Genomic DNA, 17,473 nt, shown 5'->3' with positions numbered 1-17,473 from the left:
GATATATTCTATCAGGGCACACTTCTAATTTCAAACAGGCAACACGACTGCGTTATGAATCCGTTGGATCTCAAAGTTCAAACAAACGGTGTAAGAGACGACAAAGTGAGTCCCGGTGTCGCTGTCAGTGGTTTCCCTCCAGGCTGTACACTGCTTTTCTCTTCACAGATTAGAGTCTGACTCCTCCTGGTCTGAAGCTTTGGAAGGTAATGGCTCATTTTCACAGACGCTGATTTTCACTGCCCCGGGCCGGGAGGATAACACACGAAACACTGGATGTGTTTTGACTGCGTAACTGTCGTGCTGCGCGGAGAAATTTAATGCTGGAGCAGACTTATATTTAAACATTTTGGTAGGTTTCTAATAAGATTTATTATTGACCCTCACAAATCTGGCCACAGCAAATATTTATGACCCTAAGTTCACAGATACAGAAAGACAGAGCAGATCAGATACTTTGACCTCTAGAAATTAAAAAAAAAAAGCAGAACTTGGTGAAGAACAAGTGGCTCTGTGCTGAGGCCTCGTAACGATATTATTATATATAGATTACTGGGATTTTTCCCAGTTTGCCTCCAGTACATGCCTCGTGCTGGGTTGTGAACTCCAACAGCCAGCTTCCTCCCTCGGGCCTGGCATTGGCAAAGGAAGGGAAACCCCCACCTCACTCATGATAAATGAAACTATTGGATTGATGAGATTAGAAAGATTGAAAAAAGAAAGAAATGAGAAAGATGATAACATAAAACGGCCAATGGGAGCTGGACCAATACCATTACTCACTGGATGTGATGTCAGCCTTGTCAATTCACCATGATTTGTCTTGTTTCACCTATTTTTTTTTTTTTTTTTAAACTAAGTGGAACAAAGCATAAGATGAACATTGTGAAAGACGTTAACAGATTACCACATTATGGACGATGATGATCATTGTTGTTGGCACGATCTCGGATGAGACAGTTTGATTACAGCTTGCGGAGGCCCTGTCAGATAATAATCTGCTGGAAAAGTTTCAGTCATGTTTTCAGAAACACAAAAGTACCGAAACCACCCTTCTCCTTTAATGAATGCAGGCTGCCAGAGGCTGCTCTATTCTTATTTTACTGAACTTGAGCCCAGCTTTTGATGCAGTTCATCGTGGCATCGAGATAAACTGTCTTCAGCAGCGGCTTGACATGTCTGACACAGAATTATAATATTTTAAATTGGAATTTTCGTATCATTTTTTGTTTCCTGACCGGTCTCGTCTTTAGCCCTCATATGATTGGGAGTGCCCCTGGGTTCAGCTTGTAGGGTCAGTCCTATTTTCCATGTAAATTCCTCCGTGCCATTGCATGGTGTTGCATGTCACTGTTGCACAGACGATACTCTGGTGCATCACTCCATGAAGCTTCCTCTGCAAATTTCCTTCAATTAAGTGCTGATAAACCAGAGGATTTTACCACCGGCCCAGAAAACCTGTTTAACCCAGTCGACCACACGGGGTTAAGACGGAGATAAATGAATAAATAAACAAATCAAATAATGCCTTAACCTCGATTCACACCAGCTTGAATACGCACATAAGAAGGATGCACTTTGACTGATGGAATCTAAACTGGGCCAAACCACATTGACCATGACCATGAATTGATCAACAGACAGGCAACACACACCAACTGAGGTGATCACTAAACCAAAACCAAATATTTAAAGAAATATCAACACAATTTAGTTAAAACGGCCTTGTTTTTACATTCAGTATTTTCATAAATCTGACGCCTGCCTACGCATGTTTCCACTGGACTTCACTTGTGTTGCTTCAGTTGTGTTAGTGGTTATAACTCCTCCTGAACTTAGCGTGAGGTGGGTTACACCTGCGTGCACCGATCAGGTTACGTCGCGGTCAAGTTTGTGATGAAAAACTTTTTTGATTCTGGAACTACCAAAAATTGATTGATCGATGATGCCCATGAAGGTTGAAGTCGACATCAGTGCCAGATGGCTTAAAAACACACAGAAAGCAATTCCACTCCGCGGAGCAGGATCCAGGACGGTGGAGAGGGATTGGCCAGGGAGTGGGAGGAAAAGCAGGTTTGCTTTGTTTTTAGTTAAATTCCCTGGACTGTTCCCTCGCTGCCAACAGCACTGGCAGCATGAGTAATTAGTGTAAACTCACGTTGTGCAAATGCGTGTGTCTGTTGTGGTGTGCGTTCGGATGGGTGTGAAGGCAACATTTGCGTGCAGTTAAAAGGTTTTCTTTTTTCTTTTTTTTTTTTTTACTTGTATGTACGGTTCATTTGAAGGTGAAAAAAAAAAAAAAACAATATTTACAACCGAAACACTACGTTTGATTCTGTCTGGCAGTGATCTTCCGTCTGAAGCCCAAGGACACACTAACTCCCTGCTTACAGCTCGGCATGTGTGGGGAGACGCAGCAGGGTATAGAGGTATGAGAGAAGAAGAAATATTGAAGAAGATGAAGACCTCTGTCATGTTTTCATGGCTGAATAGATGCTGATTTGAATATAGGGACTTTGTAGACTTTCATCTACTCTGCCATCTTTATCTCAGAAGTTATTAATGGAAGGCATGCTGCCAAAAGTAACTCCAAGAAGTGATGAGCTACATGCCAAACAGTATAAAGGCGGTGTAAATTGAGCACTAAAATAAAGCTGAGGCAATATCTGTCATTACATGACTTGTTTTGGGAAATGGAGACAAACTTACGAGAACTTATCCAGAAGTGTGGTTTATTACTACAGATCCACACTTCTGGTAGCAGCAAACACAGCTTGAGCTTCGCTTTTTGCATTGCTATGATAAAGAAGAAAGTCAATTAATGGCCGTTTTTCCATCATGCCATGAGCAGTCTGTTTTCATGCTGTGCACAGTGAGAGAAAATGACGAATAATCATTGTCAGCGCCAAACTTTCTGACAAATCCTTTGTGTTTCCTGCCACTGCTTCACAGTAAAAGCCACCGCATGTTTTGCCAGTTCAGGTAGGCAATTTAAATCCCTCAGGGGACTGATGGACCCCTCCACTCACAATGAAAACTACTCCATAGAGGGGTTAATTAGGGAATTACTGAATGTAAAAACACTGAATGAAACGCCGGGTTTATCACTTTAATGTCTGTCTTGTGCACATCGCCATCTGTCAAATGCTTACTGGGAAGAAAGTAGAAAAATATGAGCAGCATTTAACAGACAGGAAACGGAAAAATAGATCTGAAATTGGTTGAATGGACATCTGTGAGACATTTAGGCGTCAGCCTCAAACACAAAGCAGGAAGCTGCTGTTCATGACTGTCACTTCAAATTTCACTTGTATATTTACGTGTTTTTCCAGAGTGAGTCCAATCTACTCTATCGACATCTACTTAAAATGTTTGCCTGGAGGTGGAGAGCCAAGGGACACAGACGAGATATGAAGAGAGGAAGGAGGGGGAATAAAGAATAGCTGAAGGATTGTAAAGTATATCTTCCCGAGGACAGAAGGACAAAGAAACAAAAGAGAATAAAAAGAGACATGAAAGTAAGTCAAAGAGAGGAGCATTTTTACAGAAGTCATCTTTTATTGCCACGTAAGAAAGTTGTATATAGAACAATGGTGATATACTGTAAGATGGCAAATCAACAACAAAGGAAGAACAAAAATATCCCTGTCATCCCTCCCCAAAATAAGGTTAACAGACAGATTCATAGCAACACTATGGTAATATATTTCTTGGACAAAACGTCTGCTATATCTCTTTTTCTAACAATATTTGAATAGTACCAAAATACAGCTTTTTCATAACTTAATTTCACAAATTATAAAGTCAGTAAACAGTAAAAGGACAATGGGGCATCACGGTGCATATTATAAGCTACTGTGCAAACAATAGCGGGAGATGGGCTCTACCATAGAAAATATGCTTTACTAGTCACGCATAAATGCAGTGTTGGGGCCATATGTATCCATATACACATATGCATAAATACCACAAACTGGTCTGGACATCAAAAATAGAAAATTGGATTTCATATAATTTTGTATGTAATGCATGATTAACACCAAAATGAGTTAATCAATGAGTTATTCTATAAAAGGATATGATTGCTAATGGATAGTAGTCATATCGCAAATAGCTTATTGATTCTTCAAAGGTAATGAAATATCCCTCGGCCCTGGACCGTAGCAGAGGGTCTTACGGTATCCTTCACCTCCACTGTGACCGATATCCTCCCGTTTAATCTAACAGCAACTATTTGTCATATAGGTTTATGATAAAAATCATACATTTAAAGAACACCATAGGAGCAGACCCTTTTTAGAACAGATGTTGAGCATCACTGGACAGCAAACACTGCATCTCCTCTGTCTCTGTGTGCATAAGTAGACAGCTCCAGATCAGTGAAAACATTGCGCATAAGGACTGATGCTATACAAAGTCGTAAACATAGCTGACGCGAACCCCTTAGATAATATAGTGATATACTGATTTGAGATGCTGCTCCTCATAGGCTGTGTTCACAGCTCTATGAAGTCCAGCGAACGGCAACGGGAAAGGATAGAAAAGCAAAGAGTGGAGGAAAATCTGCTAAAAATGTAGCTTGTGTTTAAGCCCTTTAGTGTCATCCCCGATGTACTGTACATATCCCACTTTCTGATCACAATAACGCCGCTCCTTTCTCTCTTTAATGAAAAGAGTGTACTAAAGAGGATGCTGCATTTGATCTGTAGTGATTGAGGGAAAAAAAAGCCTTCCTTCACTACCTCCGCACCAGGAAATGAATATTTACAGACTACTGCATTGTCTTGATTCAGACTGACGTTAACAATCGATGCTTCACGTCTTAAACTTAAATGGGAAACAAAGTGGAAAGTGGAAAGAAAAGCTCAACCCATCAGGAGCTGATGGATGCATCTTTCAGTGTGTATTTTATTCAATGTCAGTCTGTCTGGAGGAATCAATGATTGATTTGGAAATCTATTGAGCTGCTGCATTAATGATCAATGCAAGTCCGTGAGTCTACATGTCTGTAATGATACCGTAACAACATGAAATCACTGGACAGAAGACTGTGTGTGTGTGTGTGTGTGTGTGTGTGTGTGTGTGTGTGCGTGTGCATGTCTGTGTGTGTGTGAGAGAGCCAACAGTCATCTCTGATTCACAGCTTTCCAAATGGAGCTGTTGGCGCTCACGTGCCGCGCACCACAGTATCAATAATTCACCACTTCCTCCCGATCAAGTGTTGACATTAAGTCCCTTCTCTGTCTTTGTGTGCGCCACTGTGGACTGAGTCCCCGTCGCAGCGCCAGCGCTCTTCCCCACATTTCTCTGGGTTTCTGTGATTAAAGACCGCAGTGAGGACTCATAAAGCCCCCCTGGCCGCTGGTCCCAGTACAGCTCCTTTTCTGTCTCGTATTGAGTATTTCTTGCAGATGCTCAGCTGTGTGGTTTTCTCCTGCCGGTTGGCTGCTCTGCTAAACACAAGAGCTTGATTTCAGTGTCCAATGGGGTTGCTTTTTTTTTTTTTGTATTAATAAGCGTCTCTTTTTCTGCTAAACCAAAGAGAACTTGGACCACAATCCCATTCTCACCTCCTGTAAATGCCTCTCCTGTGTCACCTGCCTCGTTCTGTCTGTGAAGCCTGTGTGGGCTAGTGGGACTCTAACCTTTTGTGATTCTCACTTTTGTCATTTCTAGTACTTCCACTCGACGTGTGTTTTGTGAGTGGGTAGGTGGGTGAGCTTGTTGGGTGTTTGCCATCCAGTCTTTGAGACGTCTCTCCCGCTCGTCTGCCGCTCTTGCCATTCGCTTTTCCTTACGAGACTGTGAGAGCAAGACTGAAAACACTAGCACATCAGGAATGAGCACAGTGGTGGTTACATCGCTGGAAGAGGTGAGTCACGTAGCGTAATGGCTCAGGTGATGCAGGGCTAAAAAGTTCTGTTGCGGGGACCTGGGTTTATGTCCCAAGCAGAGCACAGCTGGCAGTGTTTTGCAGGTGGGAAGTCAGTCAGCGATCGTTGTAGCGACCGTACAAGTGTCTGTCTACCGGAGGACGCGTAGGTAGTCAGCAGTGACAAGGACAACAGTGTGGCAATGCCATGCCAGTTTGGGAGATAAGGTAGAAAAAGCAGACAAATACAGAGTAAAGAAAAAAATAAATGATGTAGCGTGACATTGAGAAGCTGTAGCACAAGCTAGCCTGGTGTTACCAAGGAAGCTGGTCTGCGGTGCGTCATCGCAAAGTAATTCAAGGGGACAAAAGAGAAGATCCAAGGCTGGTGAGTCCTCTGAACAGAGCCATTCAACTTAATTAAACTTGATTAAAGAAAATGACTAGAGAGCGAGGTCGCACTTAAGTCTATTGTGGCCCCTCTTGGTGATCTATATTGAAAAGATGGATGGAGATTCAGTCAAAGTATTGCATCAGTAAAAAACTCAAAATAATATTAGCGATTAACTCCGGGTCATAAGGCCAAAGCGTGTTGAGCCGAAGCATTAATACCACACAACTTCAGGCTACATGCTTGGCTGGCCTGATCCTCGCTCCTGCCTCTGTTAGTGATCAGCGTGCTGGTGAACCGCTGCACCCTCTAACTCGGCCTGATTCCTGTAATTAGGCCAGTTGCTCCTCCACTGACTTCCATTCAGCCAGGAAGAAAAAAATCAGAATGAAAAACATTTGAACTGCAGCCGGCGGCTCACCTACAGGGAAATCAGGACCTGGAGCGTTTGGAGCAAAGACTTCACACTGAGCGGTCATCTCTGGATTTGGAGCTCATTTGGCAGTGTCATGGTAGGTAGTAAGACACTAAGAGGTGAAGGTGATCACTGGCACTACACTGCAAGATGTCACTTACTACAGTGGCAAGCTGGGTGAGTGGATTTTTGATTGACTGATGGCAGCAAAACAAAAATCCAAATCATTCACGTGTCTTCTTGAAATGTGTGGTTCTGCAGGTTTGCTGACATAATGACACACTAACTACTGTTAGTGCATCTGTGATGGAGCAGTTTATAGTCTGACAGAGGAGGTTAAATAAAAGTGAAGTGGCTTTTAGGGCTTGCTATTGATCAGCAGCTCAAATTCACATTGCAGGGTTCACCACAGTTGAACTCAACACAAAAAAACATGTGGATTTACTTCCATGAGTAAATCCATTGATCACAGAAACGCCAAATTAACTGATTTCATGGTAAATTTTGCAGTTCAGTGCTGGTGTGACCGGGCCATACATGTATTTTCTAGATAATACCATATAACAGCACTTCATTCCATACCCTGTTCATGATACTTTCTGTTATTATTTTCAAAATAAGGGCGTCTCTTTCTGAAAGAATAGTGGAAAGAGTGGGTAGTTGGCATAAACAGAAGCTATAGAACCACAAGCTCCATCATAGAATAACAGACTTAAAGCTGATTGGTTGCTCGGGAAGGAAACCGACCATCTGGGATGTTTTGTTGTCCTTCAGATTACAAAAGCACCCTAAAATGAGAGGGAATAATGCAAAACAATGCGCGCTGGCATTGGCATTTTTTCTTTGGAACTGGTGGGCTCGTAGCGTTGAATATGATCCACTGGATGTACTGGATGTCTTTACTGCACTGATAATAAGCACAAATGGTACATTGAACACCGAATTTTGAAAAACAAGATTGTATTTTCAATAAATGATGAACGCTCGGTGTTGCAGAGCTCCTGCTGGCTCCGTTACCGAGCCGGCTGTGTTGAGCCTGCGGGACTACCTGTGTCCTTTTGTCTCTGCTGTGGCATTTTTTGTCTGACTGACTCGTCTGATGAAAAATGTCAGACATGACTGCCTCCTGAACCCACTCATCTGTGGCTCTGACCCTATCAGCCGTGACGCAGCCAGCGCAGCCAATTCCAGCGAGGGAAGAGAGGTTTTTTGTTTACCAACTGTTTCCACTGCCCGGCCTGCTTCCCATTGTTCCAGTGGCTGCTTTTGCAGAGCTGAATGAGCCTTAAGCTTGGAGCAGTACAGGGTGGCAAGGAGGGCTCATATTTCCACATCCCCGCCTTGCTGGATTAAGTCAATTGGGGCTGATAATGCACATCCTGAGCAAACATTGACCTGCTTCTCAACTCTGTTACAAACAAAACCGCCAGCTGTCACGAAAAGGAGGAAATAAATACACGGAGCGGCGGAAAAAACAACAAAATTTGCAAAGGCTTCTCATCGGACGCAGACAGGTTTATGGGATTGTGAACTCCATTTATATATGATTCACTTTGTTTGGTTTGTTCGTTTGAGTTCTGACTTCCTTAGAGACAATAGTCATATGCCAAAGTTGGATACACACACACACACACACACACACACACACACACACACACATACAAAAAGTTATAAAGAGTGAAATGTGCGCAGTGTTCAAGAGGACACACAATGGTACAAATTAGCAAACTGAATTACATTTTTTTTGGCACACAGAATCAATCACTTGTATTTCCTGCAGGAACAATGCACAAGAGGAAACCCGTCGTGCCTTTCAAGGTTGGGGAATGAATTGTTATTATTCACTGTCTCATCATGACTGTAGCGCACGATCACAGGAAAGACTCAGCACATTTGTGTTTCTCGCAGGTATTTCTGCTCTGAAGGTCTTTCCATTCAGACATGGAGGGAGCAAAGAAGAAGAAAAAAGGGTGAAAAGAACGAAAGGTTAAGAGAGAAAGGCTATGTATATCTTTATATATAAAAAGCATAATATCAGTTATCGCTACAAAGGGCCAAGGTCTGGAGTTTCACAGTCTTTCATGTACAACAGGCGCAGTAACAGTACTGACTCTTTGTCTCCCTGCTGTGATGACGCCTGCCGCTCGGCACTGTGGGAGCAGAGGGAAAGCAGAGTCCACTCTGTAATGTTTTCCGTGCGCGCGCGTGTGTGTGTGTGTGTGTGAGTGTGCGTGTGTTAGGTGTGGGTGTAGAGGTGACACATTTTCAACGCTCCGACGACTGCTTAAATCCCGTTCCATGCCTTCAATTTTGTCTCACATTTCCAGTCATGTGACCCCCGGAGGCAGCGGGGGTTCCACAGCGTGAGGCAAAAATATCCCCTCCTGCAGACCCCCTTATCTTACGCTCAACTGCTTGTTTCATCTGGCTTTTGATTTAGATGCTGTAGTATTAGCCGCCCCCCCCCTCTTTGCGCCTCAGATCTACATGCAGTCTGGATACACACTGTACCCAAACTGCGTGTGGCTCTGCTGGAGCGTCCAATAAAATGTGTCACACTGAAATCCCATGTGTTTTTGTCTCTACAGATTGTCATGTGCACCTCTTCCTCCTCTATTTACATGCTTTAAAACTGACAGCACCTTTTTTTTTTTCTTTTTCTTTTTTGTTCTCTATCCACAAATGTCCTCACAATCTGTTTTTGTTAACGCGATACTGCCCATCACCTGATCTGCTTGGGCTTCGGTTGGAGCTGCATGCAAATTTCCTCCAGCGATCCAATCATAATCCGTCCTCACTGTCTCTTGGGCGCGGTCACATTTTCACAATAAGGTGAGTAGGCATTGTCGGATTAAAATCTGATCACCTGGAAATGCGTCTTAGGGGTGGAAGCAGCACTTTAGATAATCAGGTCGAAGTGATAACTGTGGCTGCAGCTGCTAATGAGTCTCACATCATTACAAAACAAGCAAATAGGCTCGGAGAAGCCCTTAAAAGATTTGGCCTATTTGTCAGACTTATGGATTTATTTTTATGTTTGAGTCATGTAACCCAGATAGTTTTTTTTTTTTCCTCTCTCTCTCTCTCGGCTGCTTGTGATGTTTTTTTTTTCAGCTGGAGCTTGAGTACAGTGAGTGATCTAATCAAGCCTAGTTTCTTGTGTCTTCCATGTGGTATTTTTATTCCTGTTATACCCACTTTTGTCAGAAGTTTCTAAAACTAGAGAAGTATGTAAAATCTGTGCAGAAATAAAACATAGAGAAGCCAAAGTGTACATTTGGTCCATCTAATGAAATTAGCATATAGATGCCCAGCTGACCCTTATTTTGTGTGTACTGTCTTAAACATATTTCTTATCCAATTTCAAGGCCGTTGCTGACCACAGCTACATTAAAACAGCTTATTGCACATTTTAAGTATCAAATTAATCAAATAGTTTGACTTTTTGTGAAGACTGTTACTGTGAGGGGGGAGATAGTCTGCCACATGACCTCCTGTAAACCTGTAAATGTACTAATTGGTGAGGTTTCGAGGTGATTGTAGGCAGATTTTGTTTTGTTTTCCCCCGTTTGCAGTCGTTGTCCTAAGCTAAGTTAACAAACTGCTGGTGGTAGCTTCACATTTAACATGCAGACTTGAAAAAAATTGTATCAATATTCTCATGTAACTCTTGCCAAGGAAGCAAAACATGTATTTCCCAAAATGTCAAACTATTCCTTAAGTGTAACTCTAATAATAGTAAGCGCGTTTAGTAAAGTTTTCTCATTCAAAATTATTTATGTATCCCAAACTGTACTTTGTTACTGAATGGATAAGGTGGGTCATTCTGACTTAGCTGCCATTTCAAGTTACATTTTTTGGGGGGTTTAATTCGAGTCTTTGAACTGCAAACTGTCAAATTAAATATAAATATGCAGAAATTAAACAAATATCAGCCATCTGAAACTTAATTCTAAAATTATCAGTGTGAATCTTTAAAACCCCGTATCAGTCAAACCCTGGTATGCAGTATTTCTACAATATACGTTTCTGTGTGTGAAAACATGTGTCTGCATGTGCATGAACGTGTGGATTTGTGTGTCTGTGTGTTTGAGAATCATGCTCTGAGAAGCCTCTGCTAGCTGCAGCATCATCCAGATGCTGCCTCCCTGCCTCCTCATCCCTCCTCTGGGCCAGCTGTCACCACACAGACGAGATCAGACCAGAACAATGCCAGTGTGACAGCCTCCATTCTCTGTCCTGGAGCCTCGTGGAAAAGGGCGACCTTCAGCTGCAGAGCTTATGAAGGCGCTTCTGAATAGCCACAGTACAAAGCCCTGCATGTCTGCAGTCCAAAGCCCAGCGCCCCCATCATGTGTGTCTGTTACAAAGCCCTCAGGAGATTTGGTGGTGAATCATACAGGAATGTCATTTCTTCCAAACCATTCAACGCTATGTTGGGCAAATGAGCAGAACTCTTGTTGCAAGGTTTGTGGGTAAACTTCCTGTATGTCTTCTTCCCCGTGATGCTTCAGTGCTTTACACTTGATCCCTTATATTGCTTCTCAGGTTTGGTTTGTAAAGCCAATCCCTGTTATTATCAGCAGTTTCCCACTTTATCATCTGCATGTAGTTGCGCTGTAAGACTCAGATATTTGTATCATTACCGAGTAGATATTAGCTGTGAGACCACAAGTGTACAGACATCGCTGCTCCGTAGGCTGTTTGAAGTTATGGTTTCAGATGCCACCATGTTTAAATGCCATCCTCTTGACAACAAGGGTCTGTTCAGTGATTTGATTGGTGAACTCTGTTCGTGAAACGAGGACCACTCAGACACAGTGTCACTGTCCCACCACACTGTCCAGTATAGCAACGAGCCACACAAACACACACATAGATCTGCACCTTTGACCAACCCAGGAGTTGGTGTCTCAACTCATGACATCACTTGTGCCACCACTCCACATGCATCCTTTCCCTGTTTCTCCCTTTCTTCCTCGCTCACACAGTCACCTCTGTCTTGCTGTTGGTCACAAAGTAGGGCTGTGTGGGGAGGAAGTGTTGGCTGTGGCTGTGGCCTCTGGTGCTGTGGAGCTGGTTGGGCTCCAGGACGGTACACTGAGGCTTCTTGTGCCCGTAGGTCTTCCTCCGGCCCACCGTCTCAGTCCCATCCCAGCCCTTCAGCCCCAGCCCCATTGCATGCCCAGTCGCGATTGTGTTGGAACTGTATGCCAATGGGCGGCCCATTGTAGCCGAGCTGGAGCCAATGGCGGTCTCTACGGCCCTGGAGATGCCCAGGGACGTGCCACCTGGCATTGTCCCCGCCATGTGTGCCAGGGAGGTAGCCCCGAGTCCTGGCGGCTTGCTACTGTGGCTGTGAGCATGAGTGTGAGAGCTGTGAGAGGTGTGAGAGGTGTGAGAGGTGTGGGAGGTGTGGGCAATGTGGCCATGGCTGCCTTTGGGTTTGTGGCCATTAGGCTTGAGTCCCCCTCCACCGCCGCCACCGGCTATGTGCCGTTCTGTTGGTAGGGTTGAGATGGAGGAGATGCTGGGCATCTCCGTGACATAGGTGGCCACTGGCTCAGGAGTCAGTGGACCCAGGGAGGTCATGGGGGTCATGGAGGACATTGGGGTGAGGGAGGTCATGGGTGTCATAGAAGTCATGGGTGTCAGAGAGGTCATGGGTGTCAGAGAGGTCATCTGTGTCATAGAAGTCATGGGCATCATGGAGGTCATTGGAGTCATGGAGGTCATCTGGGTGATGGTGGGGTTCATGGGATTGGAGGTCATTGGGTTAGAAGCCATGGGGTTGGTAGTCATTGGAGGGGTCATCGATGACATGTTGCCCATGGAGGGTCTGGAGTTCCCCATGGGCTGGAGAGGGAGCCCGCCTTTTGTTGGCAGCTCCACCATCAGCCGGCGCTTGTAGATTTCACCGTTGTACTTGGCAGCTGACAGAAGAGGGAGAGAGAGAGAGAGAAAAAGCTAATGAAAATGTGTAAGTGGACATGAAAGAGCTGCTAAACAGCACAAGGGAAATCTTGGGTTAAATGTTCAAATCTAAATGAATTTTTCCTCCAATTTGGCTGTTTGCTCTCTGCGACTGTCAGTTATGAAAAACAATATCCTCAACTTGTCCATTTTGCAAGTGTGGAGTAGAAATAAGAAAAATATGGAGTGACTCATAAAATAAGACTTTCAGCAGTTTGCAGATCAGCTGTAAATCAAGACATGCACATGTGAGAGCATGCACACACAGGCAGAAGTTCGGATAGAAAACATCCCACAATCTGAAAAGGTCGTCTAACAAACCCCATGTACTTTAACTTTGTTAGTCAGTGTGTCCTCATCTAACTGACCAAGCAGGTTGTCAGGGCTCCTTGAAACGCCTGCATATAGAGGCCTGTCGTGCCACTGGAGGAGTTAAATCAAAAGGAAAGCCCAGAATGTCTCCTCCACCTCACCTCTTCCTCTCTCATAAAGCCAAAGAAAAAAAAAATCCTCTCATTTCTGCGTGGTGCGAAGGTGTTCACTACGATAGAAAGATGAACAATATCTGGGAGGACGATTCGAGACCATTACAGCATGCACTGCGGTGGTCAATTTTTCCAACGTGGGCCACGTTTTTTTTCCCCTTTTGACTTGTAATAAAGAGAAAATCTCAACTGTCGACTGCCCTTTAAAGGCAGGAAATAAAGGATAGTGCAATTGCAGAGGTAGAATGCTATCTGATACAGAGTTATGGATCTGCAGAAAAACCACTACAACAGGCACTATAGTGGCATTTTTTCCAGCACGGCACCATGTTCCTAATGCATGTCGCTGTCTACATTGAGTAATAGGATGCATTTCCCATTCCATGTGTAATAAACCAAAGATTTCGGGGATGTAGGTATAGGTTTATTGGCTCACAGGTGCCGTCTCTTGGGAGGTAAATCATGTAGCTGCAGCTGTTTAACTTTGGTAGTTAGAATTCAGAACTTATCCTGTCCATATGAACATGTAAACGACTTATTGAAATGATACCACAAAGTGTAATAAGTGGTTTTAATGCATCATATAACTTAGAAGTAGTTCATTCGGGAAACAGGCTAGCCAGCCAGCCACTAACTAGCTAAAATAACTCTTTGATTATTTGTAGTGTGGTTGGTTCTGGGCATGTTGAGCCTGGCTGGTACACATATATTTTTCCCTTACACAGACAATAAATGATGGTACATAGATAGATACAAGCTCCCCATCCATCAGAGTTAAGGGCTTGCTTAACTACATCAACACAGCATTGACATTTTTCAATCAGACAAGCAAGCTGCGGGAAAACAGTTATTGTAGCCAGTATTCAAACATGCATGCACATACAAAGTCACACCCAGGAGACCTTCATGCGTATCTATCTACTCACACACACTAGTGTCAGCCTCACTGAGCTCTATCTGTTGGTGTAAGCATCTTCCCATATCTCCCGTACACCTGTGTGTGTTTCTTTAGCCTTGGAGAAGTCACGTTTACTGCCTCACATATCTTCCTTCCTCTGTCACTCACTGTCACCAAGCTACGGTCTCTCTTATCGCTGCGAAATGTGACCGTTTTTTTGTTTTTTTTTTTCTCCGTCGAATTCCTGTTCACTGTCCAGTCATTACTCTTCAGCCCTTGTTGTCTCCGCGTCCTTGAAGATAAAGTTCAGCGAGTTCGCTCTGCCGTTCGAACTGGAAATGTTGTTTATCGCTCTGTGGATGGGGAGAGGAACAAACGAGCGGACAGGAGAGGGGCTTGTGTGGTGAGGAGGGGGTGGAGGCAGAGCTGCATCTCACCCCCTGGGGATCAAACTTGCTCAGGCGACAGGTGAATCAATCCAGCGGCAGTCAGCTCGACGGCGCACACTTCCAGCGGCGTACGTGAGTGGAAACGGAAAACACCGCTGCTTCGCAGTGTGGGCCCCGCATGCTTCTGCCTGAGATGGGCCAGCATCCCACAGAGACAAACACACATTATGCATTGGGGGGAAAAAAAAAAAATCAAGCTCTGCTTCTTTGAAGTCACTCAGTGGCAATAAAATAAAAACCTAATTAGGGTTAGAGCAGTAAGTCAATCTGCTTAACCAAACAGGGTGTCTACTGCCAAGGTTAAGAGGCATGGTCACATCACCCCTGCGCTCGCCTCCCTGCACTGGCTCCCTGTCTGATTTCAAATTGAGTTTCAAATGTTATTGCTTACTTTTAAGGCCTTAAACGGCATTTGTAATCTGTTGACCTGGTATTTGCCCTCTGGACCATTAAGATCCGCGTGTGGAGCCCTGCTGGTTCCTCTCAGGTCTCGGTTCGTGACTGAGGGTGATGGGGCTTTTGCCATTAGAGCCCAACACTGTGGAGCCCTCTGCCGCCTGAACTCAGACACACTGGCTTCTTAAAGCTTCTCTTTTTCTGAAAGTCTTTGGAAATGTGTGATTTATGTTTTATTCATGCTGTTTTTTACTCCTGTTTGTTTTATCTTATTCTCTTTGTTTTACTTTACTTCCTCTGTCCTTGGCTTTTTTTTCTCTTGTTATCTGCCTCCTCTAGTTTTGTTTTTTGTTTGTAAAAAAATGCCATATAAATAAAATGTATTACTATTATTATATAAGGTGATTTTATTTTATTTTCTCAAATTCAAAGACCTTTGAAATCCTTTATCTTTAAAATCCTGAGATTTTAATCGTATTTACTGACCCTACAAAACAAAATGCATTCAGGTGGTGTGGGTTTCGGTGGAGAGTTGGTCTTATGATGAGGAAAATGCTATCTATGAGCCTTTTTCACTCTGAAAAGTAAACTGTTTACAGCTGAATGGCTGTATTCTTAGGCAGGAAAATGTTCCAATATAAAGATATTCGATGTTGGCACAGGCTGTGAGATATAATCTGAACCTGCTTTCTGTAGTAGATCTCCGCTGTGGAAATACAGCACATTCAGGCAAAGGGGATGAACTGTTGTGTGGGCTATTAGAGACACAGGTACAAAGTGCTTACATTGTTTTAAAATGCTACTGACATCTTATGGCCATAAACAGATTAGCGTCCCACGACTCCAGGAATGACAATTTTAGCATCTCAGTTCAATTCAACACTTTGTTCCTCCCTGAAATAGCGCCTTAATATTTGGATTGATTGCCATGAAATGTTGTGCGATACATTCATTGACGATTAATTTTTGTGATCCCCTAATTTTTACTTTAGTGCCACCATGTTTTTAGACATGGGCCATAATTGGTCATTTCCCAGTAAGCACATATACATGGCTGTGAAGTCTGCTTAAGATGGCAACACCTACATGTGATGATCAGATGATGAGCAGTTGATCATTTTAAAGCGTCGTCTATTGAGTGTCTGAAGATTGTGAGATGAAAACCTACACGTCACAACAATGTAAAATTAATGTCAGGGCGACGTAATCCCGGTTTAATATTCAATTGTTTTTCTTGTTTTTAGTTCAGACCAGTTCAGACTGGACCAGGGAGTACCAGCAGGCAGGATTTGGAAAGAATTTGACGCAGTTTGAGCTGTGCTCGCCGCTGGGTGCAGTGGTTTGTCGGCAAGCTTCCGCCTAAAGTTCAAGTTGGTCGGACACAATGTGTCTATTGTTTTTCCATCCTATTTCAGATGAAACCATGCCCATTTCCATATGATGAAAGCCTTGATGGCTGTGTTCCCATGGAAACTACATTCACACGGGTCACTGCTCCTGCGGAGCTGTAATGGGAAGCGATTGAGTCAAGCATAGGAGTATGGAGTGTAACTCTAACTGTAGCTGAGCTGTAGCTTCCTTGATAAACACACAGACCTCTTGGGCTGTCGTGGGCCTGCTGCTGCTCCTCTCGGGGTCACTGCTCCTCTGGAGTGACCCTGCCTGCTGGACTGTCTTCGGGCTGGGCAGAGTGGACAGGTTGGGTGTCTGCAGGGTGGGCTCCCGCTGAGCTGCCGGCCACAGCGCTGGCTAATCTGCCACCTGCAGTAGCCATCGTACCTGGTCTGCTCTCAAAACAAACCACACCGTGCTGCCGCCGAAACCAAGTAAACTTAGTCCTGGCTATCATTTTTCCAAGTTCGCTGTGTGTGCAAGGGCAGCTGGCAGCAGCCCGCCCAATCAGTCAAGTTTGAAGGGTACTTTCCTGTCATTTGATTTCTACTATCTTGGTAGTAAATTGGCTGTTGTATATTTTTTTAAGGTTAACTTAACCGAAGACTTAAGAGAACAGAGAATATGCTTCTTTGTTTATTTTTATTTATTAAATAAATAATTTTCATTTCATGTCGTTTTTCTTCTTTGTTGGTTTAATAAATAGCAATGAAGAGAAACTGAGCGCTTACATTGATAATGGCAAGGATAAAAGTAACACTGTCACACTGTTGTTTGGAAGTTGTGTTTCATGTAAGTTTTAAGACAGGATACATCAATAAAAAGTAAATGAACCCAGGGTGCTGTGTCTCATGGTAGTTAATACTGGGAAAGATGCACAAGAAGACATTGGAGATGGCTATTTATTGACAGGAGTCTGGTTTATCAACTGGACGGTAGACCATTGGGAAAGTGGCAGAGGCAATTAAAGAAAAGGAAAAGAAAGCGATCTGGGGGTGTTGGGAAAATGGTGTTGATCTGGTTCTATTTCTCAGGGGGTCAACAGGCAGAGAAAACACCAGACTGCTGCAGAGGAGAAGAGCAGGAGAGCAAAAAGTCCATTTATGTTGCTCAAGATTAGGGAAGCTCACACAAAGGTGATTTCAAAAAGAGCCACCGCTGGCATTTTGGCTTTGTTTGCTGTCATTTAGTCCCTCGCCCTT

At 43.7% G+C, this 17,473-nt stretch overlaps 1 protein-coding gene across 1 annotated transcript in view; it reads right to left on the bottom strand.

Moving 5' to 3' along the window:
- Positions 1–3,538: 3,538 nt before the first annotated feature.
- The window catches only part of shisa9a (shisa family member 9a), a 54,419-nt gene continuing 40,484 nt past the window's right edge, over positions 3,539–17,473 (bottom strand). Inside the window, exon 4 of the mRNA XM_076759718.1 lies at positions 3,539–12,611. Coding sequence (XP_076615833.1) covers positions 11,662–12,611 — 950 coding nt within the window. The 3' untranslated portion in view covers positions 3,539–11,661. The remainder of the gene's footprint in view (positions 12,612–17,473) is intronic.

The sequence above is a fragment of the Chaetodon auriga genome, chromosome 20 (genome assembly GCF_051107435.1).
Source record: "Chaetodon auriga isolate fChaAug3 chromosome 20, fChaAug3.hap1, whole genome shotgun sequence".
Classification (NCBI taxonomy): Eukaryota; Metazoa; Chordata; class Actinopteri; order Chaetodontiformes; family Chaetodontidae; genus Chaetodon; species Chaetodon auriga.
This window is presented reverse-complemented; position numbering and strand designations above follow the sequence as displayed.